This window comes from Carcharodon carcharias, chromosome 14 (genome assembly GCF_017639515.1).
Source record: "Carcharodon carcharias isolate sCarCar2 chromosome 14, sCarCar2.pri, whole genome shotgun sequence".
NCBI classification, from domain to species: Eukaryota; Metazoa; Chordata; class Chondrichthyes; order Lamniformes; family Lamnidae; genus Carcharodon; species Carcharodon carcharias.
Genome location: NC_054480.1, coordinates 28,042,805 through 28,062,945, shown reverse-complemented (window position 1 = coordinate 28,062,945; position 20,141 = coordinate 28,042,805). Strand labels below are relative to the sequence as shown.

At 43.6% G+C, this 20,141-nt stretch overlaps 1 protein-coding gene across 12 annotated transcripts in view; it reads left to right on the top strand.

Moving 5' to 3' along the window:
- LOC121286861 (band 4.1-like protein 1) overlaps nucleotides 1-20,141 on the top strand; it is a 278,934-nt gene that overhangs the window by 249,358 nt on the left and 9,435 nt on the right. For 6 of the 12 annotated variants that reach the window (XM_041204014.1, XM_041204016.1, XM_041204021.1 and 3 more), the window contains 7 exons: nucleotides 1,484-1,621; nucleotides 1,910-1,960; nucleotides 2,195-2,614; nucleotides 4,844-4,957; nucleotides 16,186-16,266; nucleotides 16,396-16,488; nucleotides 19,517-19,597. In XM_041204014.1, the coding sequence (XP_041059948.1) occupies nucleotides 1,484-1,621; nucleotides 1,910-1,960; nucleotides 2,195-2,614; nucleotides 4,844-4,957; nucleotides 16,186-16,266; nucleotides 16,396-16,488; nucleotides 19,517-19,597 (978 nt within the window). The remainder of the gene's footprint in view (nucleotides 1-1,483; nucleotides 1,622-1,909; nucleotides 1,961-2,194; nucleotides 2,615-4,843; nucleotides 4,958-16,185; nucleotides 16,267-16,395; nucleotides 16,489-19,516; nucleotides 19,598-20,141) is intronic. The other 6 variants (XM_041204022.1, XM_041204023.1, XM_041204020.1 and 3 more) reach the window with 5 other exon arrangements.

Below are 20,141 nucleotides of genomic sequence, written 5' to 3'. Positions count from 1 at the left end.
GAGGATGGAAAAGAGCCAGTGCCATGTGCAACGGAGGATGAAAAAAAGTTCATACCCTTATTACCAAAGGATGATAAAATACTCAAACCAGTTTTCCAGGGTGATGCCAATAATTCTGCTAAATCTATATCTCAAGAACATGAAAGGAAATCATCTAAAGATTGTTTCCTAGGAACTGTGAGAGATGAATCTGAAATACCTGTACATTACTCCACAGATATGCCATCAGAATTGGACTATTCAAAATCTAAGAACTTGCCAGAACTTGATAGCTTTGTATCCACTGAACTTTCATTAGATACTAACCAAGATCAATCTGATCAATTATTTCCTGTGAATGACAAAGTAGATTCCAGGTCCGAATCTCAAATGGAATTTTCTGAGGGAAAGTCATCTGAACCAAATTCACCTGATCTTGAGTTGTCTGACCAGAATTTGGTTCTTAAAGCAGCATTTTCTAATGTTGACGAATTATGTAAGCTACAGCATTCAACAATGGTTACACATTCATCAAAGTCAAGAGATGAAGAGCCTACATCCATTAAACACACAGAACTTGAGTACATGAGGATCACAAAAGGACTTCCTGAAGAGGTGTCAAAAGTAGATCCTTTAAAACATTCCTTTAAACCTGGAAAAGAGAACTCATCAATTAAGCATGGGAGAGAGCCTCCAAATCCATCAGAGGTGACAGAAATTTACTCTTCAACCAAGCTTAAAGAGAAATACGCAGAAATATATGATATGGGGTCAGCTACCCTGAAGGATAAAATATCCTATTTTGAATTGAAATTGGGAGAAAATACTTACCCAAAGAAGCCAGTTAAAGTGTTGGATCATGCTGCACAGATTTCTGACGTTGGATCACCCGATTCAGGCTGTGAAGTGGAATTGACAGAAGCAGTGGTAACTCTTCATATGAATTGTCACAAGGAAACATTGTTCCAGCATGTTTTGTCAAATGGCATTTTACATCATACCAAGTTTACATAGCTTGAAATGAGCTTATTTATAAACTGCCATTTTATGTTTTAGTCATATGTATTGCTAAATGCAGAGCATTGTATTCAATCTGTTAATTTGCTTCGTTTTTATTTAGACCATTTGGAGTTTTGCAACTGCAAATGTCAGTCGACCTAGACAAATTGGCCTTTGAGAACAATGAGAACTGTTTGTCGAGGCAACTGTTGAAGTGCCTCCTGAAAAAAATATGCTTTTCCCATATTGCTAGAAAGTTGCACTTTGATGTTCTGAAAAAGAATAGGCTGTGATTTCCCTTGCTTAGTTTATTTTCTTTCTCTTCACTGTTCTGCTCTTTCCTTTTTAAGCATACTAATGCCTGTCAAAACAATTATTTGTGGCTGATTTCCTGCTATTGCTGTGGTGCTAGCTCGCAAATTGTGCTGCTGTGCCATTTAATAGTGAAGACTATGCTTTCTGAATTCTCCCATTCAGCTTTTGACTAATGCTTTTGTCTGTTTAGACTAAACCTGCTGCTCATGAATGTGCCTTGGAAGACAGGGAAGTAAAATCTTCACAGGAAACTTCAAAATCTCCAGGGAAATCACCAGTAAAAGGGGAGACGTTAGAAGGTCCTGTTACTTCAGTAAATATCACACAGGTGTTTAACTCTTGCTAAATTTCACTTTTATATATGATCTAAAGGTTCATCTAAACATTTTTTGAATGAAGTATTTTTGCAGCTTGCTACTGGTATTGCAAACTTTCTTTTATGTTTTCTGCTAATTTCCTGTTCAATGCATTCAGAGTTTGTGGTTGTTCTATTGTAATCAAAATTACCTGTCAAATCACAAGTGTTACTCAGGATTTCACAAATATGCCACCCCATCTATCTCAAAAAGCAAGAACAAATATGCTGTTATCTCATGAACATCTTTTCATTTTACAGGAGGCGTTATCTCCACATAAACTACATGATGAAGAATCTGACAAATCCCAGGTTGCTGATTTTAATTAATTAACAACCTGTTTAGACCTTAATTTATCTGTTTCTTCATAATACCCATGTGTCATTTCAACTGTTTGTCCACGGTCATGTTTTGATTATTTTTGACCAACTTCCAATTTCCTCCAATTAAATACTTTTTATGCATTGATCCACACCATTCACATTCCAACAAATGTTAAGTTTCAATCCTTATTGTCTTGATCTTCACCATTCTTTCTTGCTCAGAGCACTGAAACAAAGCAGGAACCACAAAAGAGGTCTACGGTAGCTAAACAAGAATCTGAGGAAGTCATGGAGCAGATGCAAGAACTTGTGGCCCAGCCATTGGTGACAAAGGAGACATGTGTGGAGGTTGAACACAAACATTCAAACATCCCTACAAATTCCTCTGAATATATTGAAGCTGAGAAAGAATTTACAGTACCAGGTAAAGTTGAAGTTGATGGAGTATTAGAAGTGAGGAAGCTATCAACGCAAACTAAGATGGCTAAACGAGAAAGAACAGACAGTGCCACCTCTGAACCTGATGTCAGTACTCTGCCTGCTAAAAGTACTGAAAGACAACCTGCTCAAGAGGATGGGAAGGACCAACATAAGAACATTGACCACAAATTTGAAGACTCTGAAGAAAAACCTCAACAGGAGGTAACCTAACACCTATTAGGAAATGGAATGCATATCCCTATCTTCTACATTTCACCTTTCAGTGTGTGTAAAACTGTAACCCTCTCACCTAATTGCTTGCTTCCCTGAAGTAAACCACGGTAGATTTACTAAAGCATATTAAGTTAATAAATAATGCATTTCTATAAACTTAAAAAAAAATGCTGGAATTACAGAGCAAGTTGACCAGCGTTTGTAAAGAAAAAGGACAGGTTAACATTTTGGGTGCATGTGCTTCACATTTGACCTAAAATGTTGTAACCTGTTTTTTCCCTTTACAGATGCTGACTGACCTGTATTATATTTTGAACAGCTTTTTATTTTTTATCTCAGATTTTAACTTTTAAGTAACTAAATGCTTTAGTTTAACCTGTGAAGGTGTTGTAAAGTTGTCTTTATTTGTTCTAACAGAATGTAATATTACACTAACTATATAACCAGTATCAGAGCATGTGATTGTTAACAGGAATGTTTGTATTCAAGAAACTAAATGACATTTGATCCTATCTGAACTTGAATGTCTGCACCATAAAAATCTTGAATAAAAGCAACACTTTACTTACAACAGCACTGTTTCTATTAAAGGAGATGAATACTTCCATTTTGATCTAAAGAATGTCTATTTTTATTAATTTCCAGTAACTTGGATCAATTTTCTCAACAATTCTGATTATTTTTTTAAACTATAGGTTAGAGTTTTGCTTTTATTAAATATATTTTAGGAAAGCCTTACTATTTGGAGATTCAATTCAGAATGTCAGTTTTGGTACTCTAGGGGCCACCTGGCCAACAATAGATGACTTTATTTAATAATTCATACAGGTTGAAAAAATGTAATCCTGGTTGGTCAGAACAGTAATAACAGTATATAGAATATGTAACTCCTTTAAGAGATTGCTGTTGTATTATTTGTTGCTATGTATTTATTGTGCATGAAAAAGGATTGTTGTCTTGTCCTTTGTCCCCCTGTTGGTATGGTAAGCTTACTTGACATAATTATTCTCCGAATCCTGTCCAGTTTTAAACATTGGGCTGAGTTTTCATTCCAGGGTCCTGATCTTAACAGCAGGCTGAATTCCAGGTTAGGAGACTGCAAGTTCCAGTGGCAGGACCCTGGTAGAGATTTTGGAGAAGGTAGCCAATTAAGTGGCTGCCTCTGGGAGCCTCATCCAGTTAAGGATGGTGAGCAGGCTCCCAAGGCTGGAAAACCAATAGGATACCCATCAGAGATCAGTGCTGCTGACATAGGTCGAATAAAGAGAGGGCACCTCAAGATGGACATGCCCTCTGAAGAATCTTCAAAATGTTAAAATAAAAAGTGGCCACAGCGGGCTGACATCATTGAGCAGGGGAAGCTCTCTGCAGCGCTGCAGTTGCGGCCCTCTGGTTGTTGTGATTGCAGGGGTGATTAACATTAATGATTTGGTGCAGACCACCCTGCTTTACTGCTGGGAGCTCACTTCCATTTGTTGGCTGGGTTTCAACCCCATTGGGGTGGGTCCGCATGCCATCTGGAAAATTCCAGTCAGTGTTCGGAGAGGGGCCTTAATAGGCTCTTTAATTGACTTGAATGGTGGTTGCCTGCTGCTTGTGGGTGGGTAGCTGTCACCTCCTCGCTTCCATTCCCCACCCCCACCCACACAAAACAGCTTCTTGCAAAATGGTCCGGGGCAGAAAGATGCTGTCAAATCGGCACCCGGCCATCAGACGGCAACCTTCAATCCCCACCAACCTCCGAATCTCCTCAGCCCAGTGAAAATTCAGGCCGTTGTCTTTCAAAGACCTTGGTCCTGAAATTATGCTAAGGAATACGAGGTTACAAATACTTGTTGCTTAATTCCAAAACCCTTTCTTTGGGAAATATGTAATAAGTGGGTTTTATTGACACAAAAAGGCAGGAGAGGAATTGGGCACTTGGATGCTTAAATCACTGGTTAATTTCAGGACCTTTGTATTTACTTCTGTTTAAAATTACGTGAACAGGAAATAATTTCATGGATAAAAATTATATATTTAAGTTATAATGGATTTCTTTCCTGGAGACTATCATTTGTGGGATTGAATACATCTCGAATTTATTTCAGGTCTGACAGAAGTAAGTAATGGAGAAATGTTTTCTCATGCTGATGGCAGTGTGGATAAACCATGTCTAAAGAATAATGGACAATTACATTTTTAAAAATAAATTTAGGTATTCTTTTTATCTTACAGGATATCAAAACAAAAGCTGGACTACCACATGATGCACCTACTGTAAAGACAGAAACTTCCTCCAAAGAAACATCTTCATCACTTGAGACAAAAGCCAGCACCAAAACCACCCAGGTATTCGGGGTTTAATTTGCTTCTTCCAAATAGAGGTCAGACAGTGATCATAGCAGAGGTAGAGGTGAACCTTGAGCGACATGTAAACATTTTGTGGTGGAAGAATTAAATAAAAAGTAATATTTAATATCTATGTTGAACATTTTTGCAGAGTCATAAAATGGAGGTTAGCAGACACTCACCCAATTTTCCGGTCTTTTGTAGTTATAAGTTCTGCAGGTGTGTTTAAACCACAGCCACACAACAAGTCCAGCTGTGAGCCCTAGCATTCTGGCCAACAAAGCCTAGGGTGCTCAGTTCTATTTACACTTCTATTTCATAACTGCTGGTTTGTCCTGTTTGATTTTCCTCTGTTTGGAGTTGCTCCTAATGTTGTCATATTAATGGATATATCCTCTATCAGAAAACTTAAATTGGGTAATAGTTTAGGATGCTTGCAAATTGATAGATTTTACTGAATTTAAATTGTCTTGGGCGGTAGCATAGAATAAGTGTTATAACACCACCCACTTATTATATGTCCTGTTGTAAGGTGTTGGGTGTATTTCGGAAGGTCTTACTAAGGTATTTGTAGTCTTAGGTAGTTGTGTAGTAAAGATCTAAACGAGGTGCTGCCTCCATGCTTGCTTCTGCACACGGCTCTGTCCAGCGCTACACTGACCCCTAGGTACAGGTCATGTGTTCTCTGATATCACTGTGTGGGTGGTACTGTACTCAGTGTCACATTAATCTATTATGTGCCCTTATACTACAAACCCCGCCCCCCCCACCTCCAAAAGTCTTTATCCAATATATTTACAAGTTATTCCAGTTTTCCCCTTGTATTCACATGATTACTACCACCCCATTTTCTCCCCTCAAGTCTGAGTTCAAAGCTTCAGGCAGACTGGAGGCTTTATTGCCCTTCCATATTTTATCCTCGCTACAGTTAGAGGAGTGGTAGGCTCTGTCACTTCAGGCAAATTTTGTTGAATCAGAGATTGCTCTGACCTGTGGGTGCCTTTTCATCTGCTTTTTCTGTTCTTTGGCATTGAATTGCTCTTTGTCGATTCCCCAATTGTAGTGGTAGATAGTGGTTGGTATATCCTGCTCTTTACTGGGCGGACAAACTCTGAACCTGTCTCTATAGTGTTTTCTTTTCTTCTTCCTTTGTGTGGCTCACCATGACACATGCTAGGATGGAAGATGGCTCTTTCTATTGTGAAGGTGCGACTTGCGTTTGACTGTGTGGTGTGCTGTCATCAATGGATGGCTGTTACTCGGTTCCAGCTTCGTTTGTGGCATTGTCATGCTGACCGGGGACTGCAGCGTCTGCCTGTAATCTCGATTTATCTCTCCAGCTGGTGTCAGAGCCGTTGCTGGCCCCTCTCTTGATTGTCATGGTAGCCATCTGAGTGGTTAGTTGGTTGGTATGAGCAATGAGAGGCTGCTGGCACCTGTAACAAAAGTGGACAAATCTATTCTGCAAAGAGAGAACACAATTCGGAGCTGAAGTCTCAGTCAAGAAAATCTTTCTTGTTGGAGCTCTTGGGAACTTGAAGCTTGGTATGATTTACGACAGTGGTTATCTTTACATTTTTTGCCATTTTGAGGAGATTCAGAGCTACACAGGCATCTCTGCTTAAGCGGGAAAAACACTGGTTATGGATGATGTACTTGAAGATTTGTTTGCTACCATACCTTAATGGTTCCAGAATCATGCCTATGACCAGAAGTCTGATATCTCTGGGCCCATAAAGTGCTATGCCTGTTGTTCGTAGCCAGAGGTGCCTCAGCCACAATTCTTTGTCCGATAGGGCCATAACACTGGCTCCTGTGCGCAACTTAAAGTTTGTGAGATGGCCGTTAATCGAAAATGTCCACATTACGGAACATAATCTAGGATCTTTGCCCTCACCCAAGAAGCATGGTTGTGTGTCCTCCTGTTGTGCTATCTCGACCTCATGAATCCTCTTGGGATCTTCTGTGCATTTTGATCTTTTGCACAGCTTCCCGAAGTTTCCTGTTCAGTTACATTGGAAGTGCTGGGCTAAATTCGTCAGATACTGACCATGTGTGGTGGTGCTTTGCTGTACAGCGCTGGCATGGTCACTCTGTTGGTCAGTTAGGGTATTGTTTCCCTTGTCCTGGAGTGTTCCTGTTTTTGATCTGTTTCATTAACTGGACAGTGGGGTTTACTTTGTACCATGGTTTGCTTTCTCCCGTGAATACAGATCTGTGTTGCAAATGGATTTCAGATTGCCTGACACTCTGGATAGCTTTCTCAAGGGTTAGATTATCCTTCACTTGAAGCATATCCAAGCATGTGTCGCCTGCCACTTCTACAACTATTCTATTCCTGATTAGCTCAGATTCCAGATCACCATAATCACAGCCTTCAGCCATTCTGTACAGCTCATTAATGACTCAGTCGATAGGTTCTCCTGGCTGCTGGACACATCTATTAATTTTAGCCCTTTCAAGGATTTTGTTAATTCTGAGGTTAAAATAAGTGTCGAATAATTTTAAAACTTCATAAAATTTTGCAGATGATTTGTGAATTCCTTGTCTAGCTATTATACCGTCAGCTATCAGGCCTACTGAATAAAGCAACATGCCTTTTTATCCAGACCTGAAGCAATCATAAATCTAAGGAATCACTGAAATTGCTTAAATGTTCTCAACAATGGCTGCCTGGATTGGCTAGTTAGAGCAGGCTTAGACAACCTTTTCACATTGTGGGGTGGGGGGTGTTGGGTGTCACATTGCAATTTTTTTCTCAATGGGCCAGTGATCAAATTTCAGGCCAGATAAGATTCCTCACAACAATAAACATGAATTGTTTTTTTTAAATCAGTATTAAAGCAATAAATTGATCATTTCAAAAAAGTGTAATTAATAAAAATATCCATTTAAAAAGTGCTAAACAGCAGAGTTCATCAATAAAGTCTTTTTTCCCTCTTTGCTTAAGCAGAGCGAAAGAGAGACAGACTAGGCCCCAAGTCCTGGTTACCAGAGAGGGGGCGATGACCGGGCCTGAGTTAATGAGTTGGGTTTAACTAACACCGACCTTGCATTCACCTCTGGCGGCACACGCTCCATGCTGGCCTTGGTGGAATTCATACAAAAGTGGGGTCAAAAGCAGGTTGCCTTTCAGCCTTGGTTTTCCTTCTCTCCCAGCCTGCTTTGTGGATAGGTTTTTTGGGGAGGAGGAGGAGGAGGAAAGCAGGACACATGTGTCTAACTCACTCCTGGTCTCAGGGTCCTCTCTCTCTCTCTGCCTCTGTCTCACAGGCACTCACTCTCTGTATCACTTTCTCTCTTTCTCTCTCTCTCTCTCTCTGTATCACTTTCTCTCTCTCTGTATCACTTTCTCTATCTCTATCACTCTCTCTCTCTGTATCACTCTCTCTTTGTATCACTCTCTCTTTGTATCACTCTCTCTTTGTATCACTCTCTCTCTGTATCACTCTCTCTCTCTGTATCACTCTCTCTCTCTGTATCACTCTCTCTCTGTATCACTCTCTCTCTGTATCACTCTCTCTCTGTATCACTCTCTCTGTATCACTCTCTTTCTATCACGTTCGCTCTCCTTCTATCGCGCTCGCTCTCTCTCTATCGCGTTCGCTCTCTCTATCGCGTTCGCTCTCTCTATCGCGTTCGCTCTCTCTATCGCGCTCTGTCTATCGTGCGCTCTCTGTCTATCGTGCGCTCTCTGTCTATCGTGCGCTCTCTGTCTATCGTGCGCTCTCTCTCTCTATCGCGCTCTCTCTCTCTATGGCGCTCTCTCTCTATGGCGCTCTCTCTCTATGGCGCTCTCTGTCTATCGCGCTCGCTGTCTATCGCGCTCGCTGTCTATCGCGCTCGCTCTCTATCGCGCTCGCTCTCTATCTTGCTCTCTCTCTCTATCTTGCTCTCTCTCTCTATCTTGCTCTCTCTCTCTATCTTGCTCTCTCTCTCTATCTTGCTCTCTCTCTCTATCTTGCTCTCTCTCTTTATCTTGCTCTCTCTCTCTATCTTGCTCTCTCTCTCTATCTTGCTCTCTCTCTTTATCTTGCTCTCTCCCTATTGCTCTCTCTCTCTCCCTATTGCTCTCTCTCTCTCTCTGTCTCACAGGCACACTCTCTCTCTGTATCTCTCTCTCTCTCACACATGCACACAGATTGACTCCACACCCAGGCCTACAAAGTTTGAACAATTTACCTCAGAAGGAACCGATCAGGAGGTGGCGGCCAGGCATTTCCCAACCTCCACCTGCCCCACAGGCCTTCCCAACCTCCTCATGGTTGCCGAACGCCTGTTGTTTCCTGCCTGCCACCCTTCTTACTGCCCATCTCCCGAGCCCTCGCGTGCTTCCCTCGCTTGGGACGGCCGTGAGAGTGATCAACCAATCATCACTACCAGAAAGCAGCATGATTTCATCTCATGTTCTCAGTCAGTGTGTATTTGCAAATTTTTGTATTTTATTTTGGTTATTTTTAAAAAAAAAAAGATTCTGCTTTCCCTCGTGGCCTCCCTTCCCACCCTGCCGTCTTGGCCCTATGCTTCTTCAGGGGCCAATGCCTGTGCAGAAGGGCAAGAGAGAGCGCACGCTCTGAAAACAAAGGAGCACTTACTCGCCTTCACACTGCTCACTGCTCCTCCAATCAGGGACTGATTCTCTGCTGAATTTGCTGCTGATTCAGGCTCACTGGTGAGTCTAATCAGCAGCAAACACGGGAGAGAAACAGCCTGTAATTGGAGGAGCAGCTCCTTGCAGATCTTTCATTCAACTTGCCTGTAGTTTGAACAGTGAGCTGGATATCGAGGTTGCGGGGGGGCGGTGGTGAGGGGCCAGGTTGTGACCTGTGGGCCAGGCGTTGGACAAGTCTGAGTTAGAGTCTTCTCCGCTTTAGTGCAATGTTCTCAGGTCTTAGAAGCGTCGAATCCTGGTTTTTGCTGGGCTTCTAAAGTTGCCTGCTCAGTTGCGATTAATTTTTAATTAATTTTCTTTTCCTTTGTTTGGAGCATGTTCAGGAGCTGACTGGGGAATCTGGTTTCTCAAAATATGATTTAAATGGCAATTTCTGATCACTGCAGTGTGTAAATTTTTTCAGCACTTGTGTTGTCCAGGATTTTTAAATTTTTAGCTTTGCCCTGCGGGTCTGCTGACTCTGAATACTCTTGAGTGTTGAACCTGGACTTGATGGGGTTCAGTGGAGTCTTCTGCGCAGTGAGAAATTTAATTTCTGCCTTCAGCTTCCAAATGTTTCTTTGGAGCTTTTCTGTTGCAATTTCCTTCTGAGCCTTTGCTTTTTGAGCTTTTTTTTCAGGTCGTAATGCTGCTTGGACTTTTCCTTCGATTCTCTATGGCTGGGATTTTCCGTGCCCACTGGTGTCCGGCGTGTTCGGTGGCGTGAGTGGACCATATGGCAAGAAGGCCAAAAATCGGTTTCACAACGTCGCGAAACCAGTTCGCCATCGTCCTCTCCGCCCGCCGAATGTGGGCTGCGTTTCTTGCCATCAGACGTCAGGAACCTCAACCTAATACATCTGCCTATCATTATAAGCCCAGCCTGCCGGAATCGTCCCCTTTGGGATCGTCTGCCCACACTCACGCGTTTTACAACAGCATATAAAAGCTGCGCACTTGGTGGACTGCACTTTGAGGGGAGCTCGGAGGTGAGTACACAGTAACGTTGTGGAGCGCTCGCTGGGTCGCCTATTGGACTTCAATTTGAGGTGTGTTCAGCAGGGTGGGGCAAGGGCTGCCCTGCAGTTAAAAGGTAATGCACAAGCACATGAAGGGTGGGCGAGGGTTGCAGCCACACATTAGGCAAACCTTGTATAAAGTGACCATTCCTCTGCAACTGAGACAGTTCAGGCGCAGCCACGTTAATATGATTGGAGTCGGGCGTCTAGCTTCTCTGCCCTCTCAAGCAATGCAAAGGCATCAAAGTACCACCAAGCACTCCAGAGCTTTTCACCCCTCAAGCACAGACGTTTTAGTGCAGTGCAGAACATTTGGATGACTGGACACGTTGTACAATCTCCTTGCTAAAGACAGCCATTTAGCAGTCACTGGCGGAGGCACTCACAGCACCTTGCAATGTTTTCATCCCAGTTTGGATGGGTATCCAGGAGATAAAACAGCAAGAGTTCAGGAGATAAACAGCAAGAATTCGGGAGATAAAACAACACAAGATCGGAAGATAAAACAACGCGAGTGGAGAGAGTCAGGAAATTGAAAACAGTGCGAGTACAGAAACGTAAGTTTCTAAACAAGGACAGGGAAAGAAAGAATTTATAGGCACAGGAGAGGGAGCTGATTTGTAAGTAGGGGAAAAGAATTTCTACTTTCTACTAATCTCCAGTTTATAGTTAATACTACAAGAGTAAGGTTAAACTAAGTAAAAGTAACCGAGGCTTAAGCAAAAAAGTGATGTTAAAGGTTTACGTTTAAGGTGTGGCAGCACAGCTCAGCCAAGCAGAATGCCTGTCCTGTAGCATGTGGGGAGATGTGGACACTTCTTGTGACCCTGACCAACCCGTGTGCAGGAAGTGTCACCGGCTGCACAAGCTTGAGCTCCGCGTTTCACAGCTTGAGCAGTGACTGGAGTCACTGAGGTACATCCGTGAGGTAGGAAACTACGTGGATAGCACATTCAGAGAAGCGGGCACACTGAGGTCACGGATGCCACCTTCACAAGGGCACACAACTTTGTGCATTTCGTCCAGGACCAGGTCGGGCAGGATGCAAGAGCGATTGGATTTTCCCAGAGCTCTGGTTCCCACAGATGCCTCCGACTGCACTCGTGGTGCTCGGATCTCCATCACAACAAGGGGTCAACTGTATCAACCACAAGGGGTTTAATTCGCTGAATGTGCAGCTGGTGCGCGACCACCAGGAACACGCCCTGCAGGTCTGCGCACGGTTTCCAGGGAGTGTGCATGACTCTTATCTCTTCAGTCAGTCACGGATCCCTGAAGTCTTCCAGGATCCAAGAGGCTGCAGGGTTGGCTCCTAGGGGACAGGGGCCACCCGCAGAGGACATGGCTGATGACACCCGTGCAGCAGCCTCAGACTGCAGCAGAGCAAAGTTACAATGAGGCTCATGATGCAACTCGCAACTTGTTAGAGCAGACCATCGGGATGCTGAAAATGAGGTTCCGGAGCCTGGACCGGTCTGGTGGAGCCCTGCAATACAGTCCACAGAGGGTGTCATGCATCAATGTCACCTGCTGTACCTTTTACAACCCTGGCACTCCAATGGGGAGAGGAGCTGGCTGAGGAGCAGATGCACGAGCTGGAGGTCTCTGATGAGAACGCCGATGGCGATGAGGGTGAGGAGGTGTTTGAAGGTGATAATGATGGGGATGAGGCCCTCGCACTAGCCAGACAAAGCCAGCGCACTCGGGAGACCCTCTTAGCTACAAGCTTTGTGGAGCATAGTGACTAAATGCAGTGAGGAGACATCATAGATCCTTACATTGCATCTGTGAACATTTGTCTCCAGTCTGACTTATGGCAGCGCACATAACCTCTGTGAGAATGCTTCTGTCATGGAGACACAGTGGAGGCCTTAATAGATGCTCAATTGCAGAATGATGATGACAACATGCAGTGAGGTTACTCCATAGATCCTCACGCAGCCTCTGAGACTATCTGACTCCTGTCTGTCCGAGGGAAGCTCGCTTGTGCTCTGTGATCAGGGTCATATCATAGGGACACAGCCATAAAACTTTAAAAGCATCTGATCCTTTGTCCACCTTCAGCTTCTGACCCATTCCGGAGCACCACATCAGTGGTCACAGACGCTGAAAAGATGGGGGCCAGCCCCGCCTTAAAAATGCTGAGAGCACACAGAGAATGAAGGTTCTCTGAACGTAACATTCTGGCAGCAATGACGAGCACCGTCAAGGTGCAGGCATCAGTAATGTTTCCAGTGAGTTGAGGCCAGACCATCACTTTGGTCTGAAGGCTGCACAAAGCACAAGGAAACGGGCCTGGACTGAGACACCTGCCTTTACCTTGTGCAAAAAGGTTTCACATCCAAGTGACATGAACACTGCTCATCAGAACAGGGAGCCATAGACAGGAAGATATTCTTGCGAGTTTATTGACAATAGTGAACAGTGTGCATAAGTGATTAACACCCGTGCCCAGACTGTGCAGCGACATCTTAACTTTTCTAACCCTGCCACTATGTCATGGTGCTCGCCAGACATCCACAGCAGAGGTGGAAGCAGCCTGCTGACTGCCAAGTCCTGACTAAGATGATCTTGGAGGGCTGAGACCTGGAGGGCTCTGGCCTGCTTTCGGGGTCCTGCTGTGTGACAGTGGCGTGGAGCTGGAGCTGCCAAGGTTACAGGAAGAGGGGATTTGGATGGAGTCTCCCGGAGTCACCTGGATGGATGGCCCGGGGAGCTACACCTGCTGATTCTTCTCCCTATGGATGCCCAAGGGCCCCTGGCTGACTCCATGAGGAGAAGGGGTAGCTGGATTGAGATTGAACTGCCACGCACTCCTCTCGCGTACACACGTTAGAGGCCAACTATGGCATCAGTGATGGAGTTGAGCCCACGCAGCAGCACAGGCGCAATGTCCTGGACCAAGGTCTCCATGGTGGCTGTCAATACCGGTGTTGATCTCGGTGCGTTGGCATGCTGGCACCATCATCTCAGCCCAAAGGTGGACAGACTCCTCCAGCGTGCCTTGCAATCTGAGGAGTGCAGCAGACATCCCTTCCTGATGTTCCCAAGCTTGCCTTTGCAGTTCCAGCAACTGTATCATGATCAAGTCCAGAGGCTTGGCATCTGCCTCGGACTCTGCAAATCTATGGCCTCCAGCAATCCTCTGAGCGTAGGACACCTGGGAAGTCCCTGCCACCACCTGCTGTGAATCAGACAGTGCAATGTGCTCACCTGATAGTGATCCTGAGGCTACTCTGAAGCTAGATCCCGCCAAGGTGTGTGTCTCTGCGCTGGTGGAGGGTACAGGTGACCGCTGTGACGGGACTTCCAGGATGGTCCCTCCAGATTCCTCTTCAGAGGTTTCTTTGGGGCTTGACTGGAGGCCCCGGGTTGTGGACTCGCTTGGCAGTTTCCCAGATGTGCCTGTGGAAGTAAGGGGTGATAACTAGTGCATGGCAGTGGCCTGTAACACAAGACACATCACTCACAGCATGGTTGTCTGATAAGTGTTGCACTGCTGGATCCTCACTTGGTAGAGCAGCATCGACCTCACCATCAGCACAGAAATGTCCTGATTGTCGCCAGCCAGCTGACTGACTCTGTTTTCAAGTGAGGACCTTGATTTCAGGCGTTCCTCCACCGGTCTGTGACCTCTCCCTCTTGTGTGCCAGCTTGTCCTGCGTGAATAGAGATGGAGAGAGTGTAAGCAGGACCCTGCCAGGCCAGATGATAAGTATGCCTGGCTTGCTGGTGGCCCTATGGATGGGATGAGGACAATGAAGGTGTGTGTGAGAGTGAATGGTGATGTCCCTTTAACTGGCAGTGAGTGAGGGCCCTGTGCATGTGTGATGGGCTTGTGAGTGTGTGAATAAAGTTGATGAGAAGAGTGACTTACTCGGGTGGAACGGAAAAGCTCATTCATCCTCTTGCGGCAGTGGGTGGCTGTCCTCTTTTGAAGAGTGTCAGCGCTGTCCAACCCTGCCACGGATTCCCAAGCCTGGTTTGTCACGCCGCTGCCCATCCTGCGGCCAGAGCGGAGGTAAAGGACATACTGGTGGGCCTCCACAGCGTCCAAAAGGCTTTCCAGCGACGGGTCATTAAACCTGGGGGCTGCAGTCTTTTTGCCTTTTCTGGACATCTTCCCTGCGGTAGTCCTGGGTTGGAATCACTGAGAGGTGTGCACACAGCTAGACTTTAAATATAGCACCTGGCATGACGAAGCGGTGAGGTGATGACATGACGAGCGATTGAGAGCTCGCCTGCCATGGAAACGGCACGTTTCCCAGGAATGCATGTGGTGGGTTTGGTACGATACGACGTAAAAAGCCGCCATTGCAGCCAGTGGGTAAAACATCATTTTACCTGCCCGCTACCCGCACTTAGTGCAAATCTAGGACAATTCTGACCTAGGAGTTCAATTTTCTTTTGCAGCCTCTGTGAGATTTTAAGTTGTTCCATTTGCTGCCACCATGTTGTAAGGTGTTGGGCATAGTTTGGTAGACCTTATTAAGGTATTCTTTGTCTAAGGTAATTCAACAGTAAATATTTATTAACTACTAGAAAGGATATATATAGATACAGTAAAGGTCCCCGCTAGGTGCTGTCTCCATGCTTGCTTATACATTTGGCTCTGTCCAACACTACACTGACTCCTAAGTGTGGGTCATGTGTTCTCTTACATCACTGTGTGGGCAGTACCGTACTCAGTCCTACATTAACCTTTAATGTGCCAGATACTTATACTATATGCCCCATCCGGTCTTCAGTTTCACTTACTTCAAATCGACATGATTGCATAACCTCAGCCAACACTTTTGCAGGTACCATTTGTCCTCTTGGGTGATATGGAAGATCCCATGGTGCTATTTCAAAAAACGCAGTGGAATTCTCCTACTGTCCTGGCCAATGTTTATCTCACACGCAGTATTATTTAAGAAAAGCAAGTTATCCTTATCTCATTGCTGCTTGCAAGGCCCCACTGTGCACTAATTTGCTGCCATATTTGCTTATATTATAACAGTGACCGTATTTTAAAAGTGAAAGCAGTGAAATGCTTTGGGAGATCGGGTTCAGAAAGGTGGCTTGGACATACATGTTCTCCTTTTAAGTGGCCCACATCTGCAGTGTGCATTCATATTATTAATAGTCAATATAACGTCATATAAATTACCCACAACTTAAAAATATATCTGGGATATGCAGCAACAGAACAAACATGGATTTGACTTTAAGCTCACTATGCTTCTGTCAAATCTGAAAAGAAATTTTTGAATTGCTTCACTTAATTATTTACACACCTTAGGTAAATTTTAGGCCCATATTTACTTTGGATCTGTTTATATACATTTCCATGGGCACACCGACATATAATCACGTCATTCACAAGTTAAATCAGGTAAATTCGGCAATCATACACTCAAAGGGAGCAATCACAAACTGGTGGCAGAGTTTTGAGCACAGCTCCCCAATAGGAGCACAGAATCAATGAATTCATTCTAAGAATACAGAAAGTTAGACATTTCAGCAACATATGACCTGTTTAATGTGAGTTGGTTTTTTTTTGTTTCTTTTTGCAGCTTACCGATAGTTCAGGCCTAGCGAATGAAGCTGTAACAAGTTCTCAAAGCACCGTCTCAGAAACTGTGTCCACATCATTTGTAAGTTACTCAATGCTGCATAAGATCATTTTTAAGATTTCTAGATTGTTATTTCTTGCTTGGGGCTAGAACTGTCTTTCATAGCCTGACCGTCTCCTGTGAGCTGTGTATATTTTATTTGTTTTTCAGGTTGACAGTGGCAGTGGAGCTACAAATGTAACAGGCTCCCAGTCAGTTACTTCGGAAACCATATCTACATCAACCACTACTCATATCACTAAGGTAACATAGTTGATGACAGGCCATTTACGTTGAGAATGTGCCCAAGGCTATGCAAATGAAACTATTAGTTAAATTGGATAGGCTTTTAAAGATAGCACTTTACTTTTGGCAAGAAATATTGAACTAAAAGTTATGACCTTGAGTTTCATTTTTAATCTTGCTTGATCAGCTAAGGAGATTCACATTCGTTCCTTGAGATTATATTCCAAAAGTCTTGTTCCTCCCAACCAAATATTTGACTCATTGAAAGACCAGCAGAGGTAACCGTATAGTAGTAGAGTTTACTCTATGGTACAGTATTTGGAGAATTGGACCATTGATGCTTGTCAATGTAGAAAACTCAAAAATCACATGAATGAGCTTGGAGAAAGTTCAGGAATAGTCAGGAATATAGGCCTACAACCAGGGCCCTGCCAACTAGTGAGCAACAAAGTTAAATTCATTTTTTATATAAAAATGGGTTTCCAAGATTTTTAGTGTTTCAGGGACCACATTTACAGTCAAACCTGTTTTCAGTGCCCTGGCTTACGACCTGAAAAACAAGTAATTGGACTGAGAGAATAAATTGAGCTTATTGTATCCCAGGCTGCAGGGATAACCAATATTTCATCTTGTGCAGTGAAAACTAAAATATGATTTTGTGTAGTCATGGATTTAGAACATTTCATTGTCAATGAAGGATTTTTGCTATACTGCTTTCAGTTGATCCCTGTGTCTCCTGAAGGATCATGAGGGCATAGGAAACTATTTTCTGAGTATTCTCTTTTGTTCATTCGTGGGATGTGGGTGCTGCTGGCTGGGCCAGCATTTATTACCCATCCCTAATTACCCGTGAGAACTGAGTGGCTTGCTAGGCCATTTCAGAGGGCATTTAAAAGTCAACCACATTACTTGTAGGTCTGGAGTCATATGTAGGCCAGACCAGGTAATGTGGCAGATCTCCTTCCCTAAAAGACATTAGTGAACCAGATGGGTTTTTATAACAATGGACAATGGCTTCATGGTCATCATTAAACTTTCAATTCCAGCTTTTTTTTTACTGAATTCAAATTCCACCATCTGCCGTGGTGGGATTCAAATCCGGGACCCCAGAACATTACCTTGGGTCTGAGTAAAAAATCTCAAGATTTCCAATCTGACCTCGTACTTCATATTATTTAAGTTGGTTGAATTGCTTTTATTGCAGGTAATATTGTACATAATTTCGTGCCAGTGGCTTTTTACAAACTAACCTCTGATTTAGACTTCAATCCTCTCACCTTACCTCCCAAGACCCGAATAGTTTTCTGTACTGTTGCCTCACATTGTATTGTTGATATGCATGAGTAAGACAGTAATGCTACCCCACAAATGCAGCTTTTGCATTAGTCCATTTATTTACTAGTCTCACTTTTTTTATCCTCTTTAGCGTCATGACTGTATTTGTCTATATATCAAATGCCTCAGTATTTGGTTACCCTCTTCCTTATTTTAACCACAGCAGCTAAATTGTGCACAGCAAGGTCTTGCACAAACAGTAATTAGATACGTGACCAGTTCATTTATTTTTGGTTTTGTTAGTTAAGGAATAAATTTTGACCAGGACACCAGGAATCTGCCCTGCTGTTTGAAACAAGACTCGACCCATGGGCCACACTGAATGGACATCCCAATGCTGGAACCTGCCTGTCATCCCTCATTGCACATGCTCCTGGAGGCAGCTTCTTAACTTGCCACCTCAAGGAACATTTGACGTCCCCCCACAGCCGTTTATGGGTTCCAGATCCAGAATTGAGGTCAATGTCTGTATCGCAGCCCAGCCAGGAATATTCAACCCAGTGGGTCCATGTCTTATGCTTACAAACTTCTTATAGATATCTGCTGATACTCTGCACACATCCCTGCTCCATCAAATGTCTGTACCAGCCCATACTTTATATCATAACACCTGGTTTCTACATTGTTGAACCTCCAAAGCAGAGTTTTTATGCAATGCAGTTCACCAATTGGTTATGCAACCACCATCTGCTACTTCCATAGCTGGGTTAGCCTAGCAGGGCATTATAGTCATCATAGAAAAGTTAATGACAGAGACTGGATATATGTGACAGCCACTTCAACCAATGTGTACCACTGAATAAATGAGCTTGTTGCAAATCTATATTCCAGTCTTTTTATTGTTCAAGAAATAAAATGGCCAATTTTAACTCTGCTCACCCAGTGGAATTAGATAGTTATGTTACATAAGCAAATTGGTAACCAGATTGTGCACAGCAAAACAAGGTCCCTCTGACAGCAAATTAATTGAAGAACTCGACGATCAACTTCAGAGTATTGGTTCACAAAGAAATATTGCCCAGGGAACCAAGATAAATTTGTTTTCTTTGAATATTTGGATTCATGGATTTTTTGCATTGACCTGAACCATTGGAATGGATAGATGGGGCCTCATTCACCATCTCATCCAAAAAAATGACAGTTCTGATAATGCAGCATCCCCACAGCACTGCAGTGAAATGTCAGCCTGGTTTATCTGCTCAGGACCTGGTGTGAAGCTTGAACCCATAAACCTCTGACTTGGAGGCAAGAGGGCTCCCACTGAGACAAATTGATATAAATTAATGGTCAACAATAAAATAGTCCATGTAGATTTTGTTATACTAAGGCTAATACAATAATTGAATTTTAGTCAAGAACAAGGAGAAAAATTGTCATAACAGTTGGAATGATGTGTGGCTGGAATGAGGTATATTTTTTCTTGTTCTTTTTTGACATGGAGTTCAATGTCAAATAATTGTTTGATATAATTTCTCTGGTCCTTTTATTTCAATCAGCTGGGTGTCCAACATGTATGGAAACCAACTGCCATTTTTGAGAGTCAGCACACTGTTGCTGAGAAACCCATGCAGTTAGATCTTATTTGCCCAATACAGGGTGCGTGCAGTATCCCTGAAGGATAGTACACAGAGCTAAGGTTTAGGCTGGCAGAGCAGATTTTTCTTCTGAGTTTACAATTGATAATAACAATTGGGACTTATTATGTATTCAGTCAGTGAAAGGAGGATTTTCAGAAACGAGGATTGAGAAAAGAATCATCATCACAGGAGATGCCGATGTTGACCAAGACCAGGTACTAAACCTTTTGCATCACTGAACGTGTTCAGTCATTCTGTTAATTCATTTTTGCAAAAAAATGTGATCCTGAATAAAAGCAAGGAGCTCCTGATTACATGTTTACTGTATTGACCAGAAACTGAATGGGACGAGCCATATAATTAACATGGCTACAAGAGCAGGTCAGAGGCTAGGAATCCTGAGACGAGTAACTCACCTCTTGACTCCCCAAAGCCTGCCCACCATCTACAAGGCACAAGTCAGGAGTGTGATGGAATACGCTCCACTTGCCTGGATGAGTGCAGCTCCCACAACACTCAAGAAGCTCGACACCGTCCAGGACAAAGCAGCCCGCTTGATTGGCACCACATCCACAAACATTCACTCCCTCCACCACCGACGCACAGTAGCAGCAGTGTGTACCATCTACAAGATGCACTGCTGGAACTCACCAAGGTTCCTTAGACAGCACCTTCCAAACCCACCATCACTACCACCTAGAAGAACAAGGGCAACAGATAGATGGGAACACCACCACCTGAAAGTTGCCCTCCAAGTCA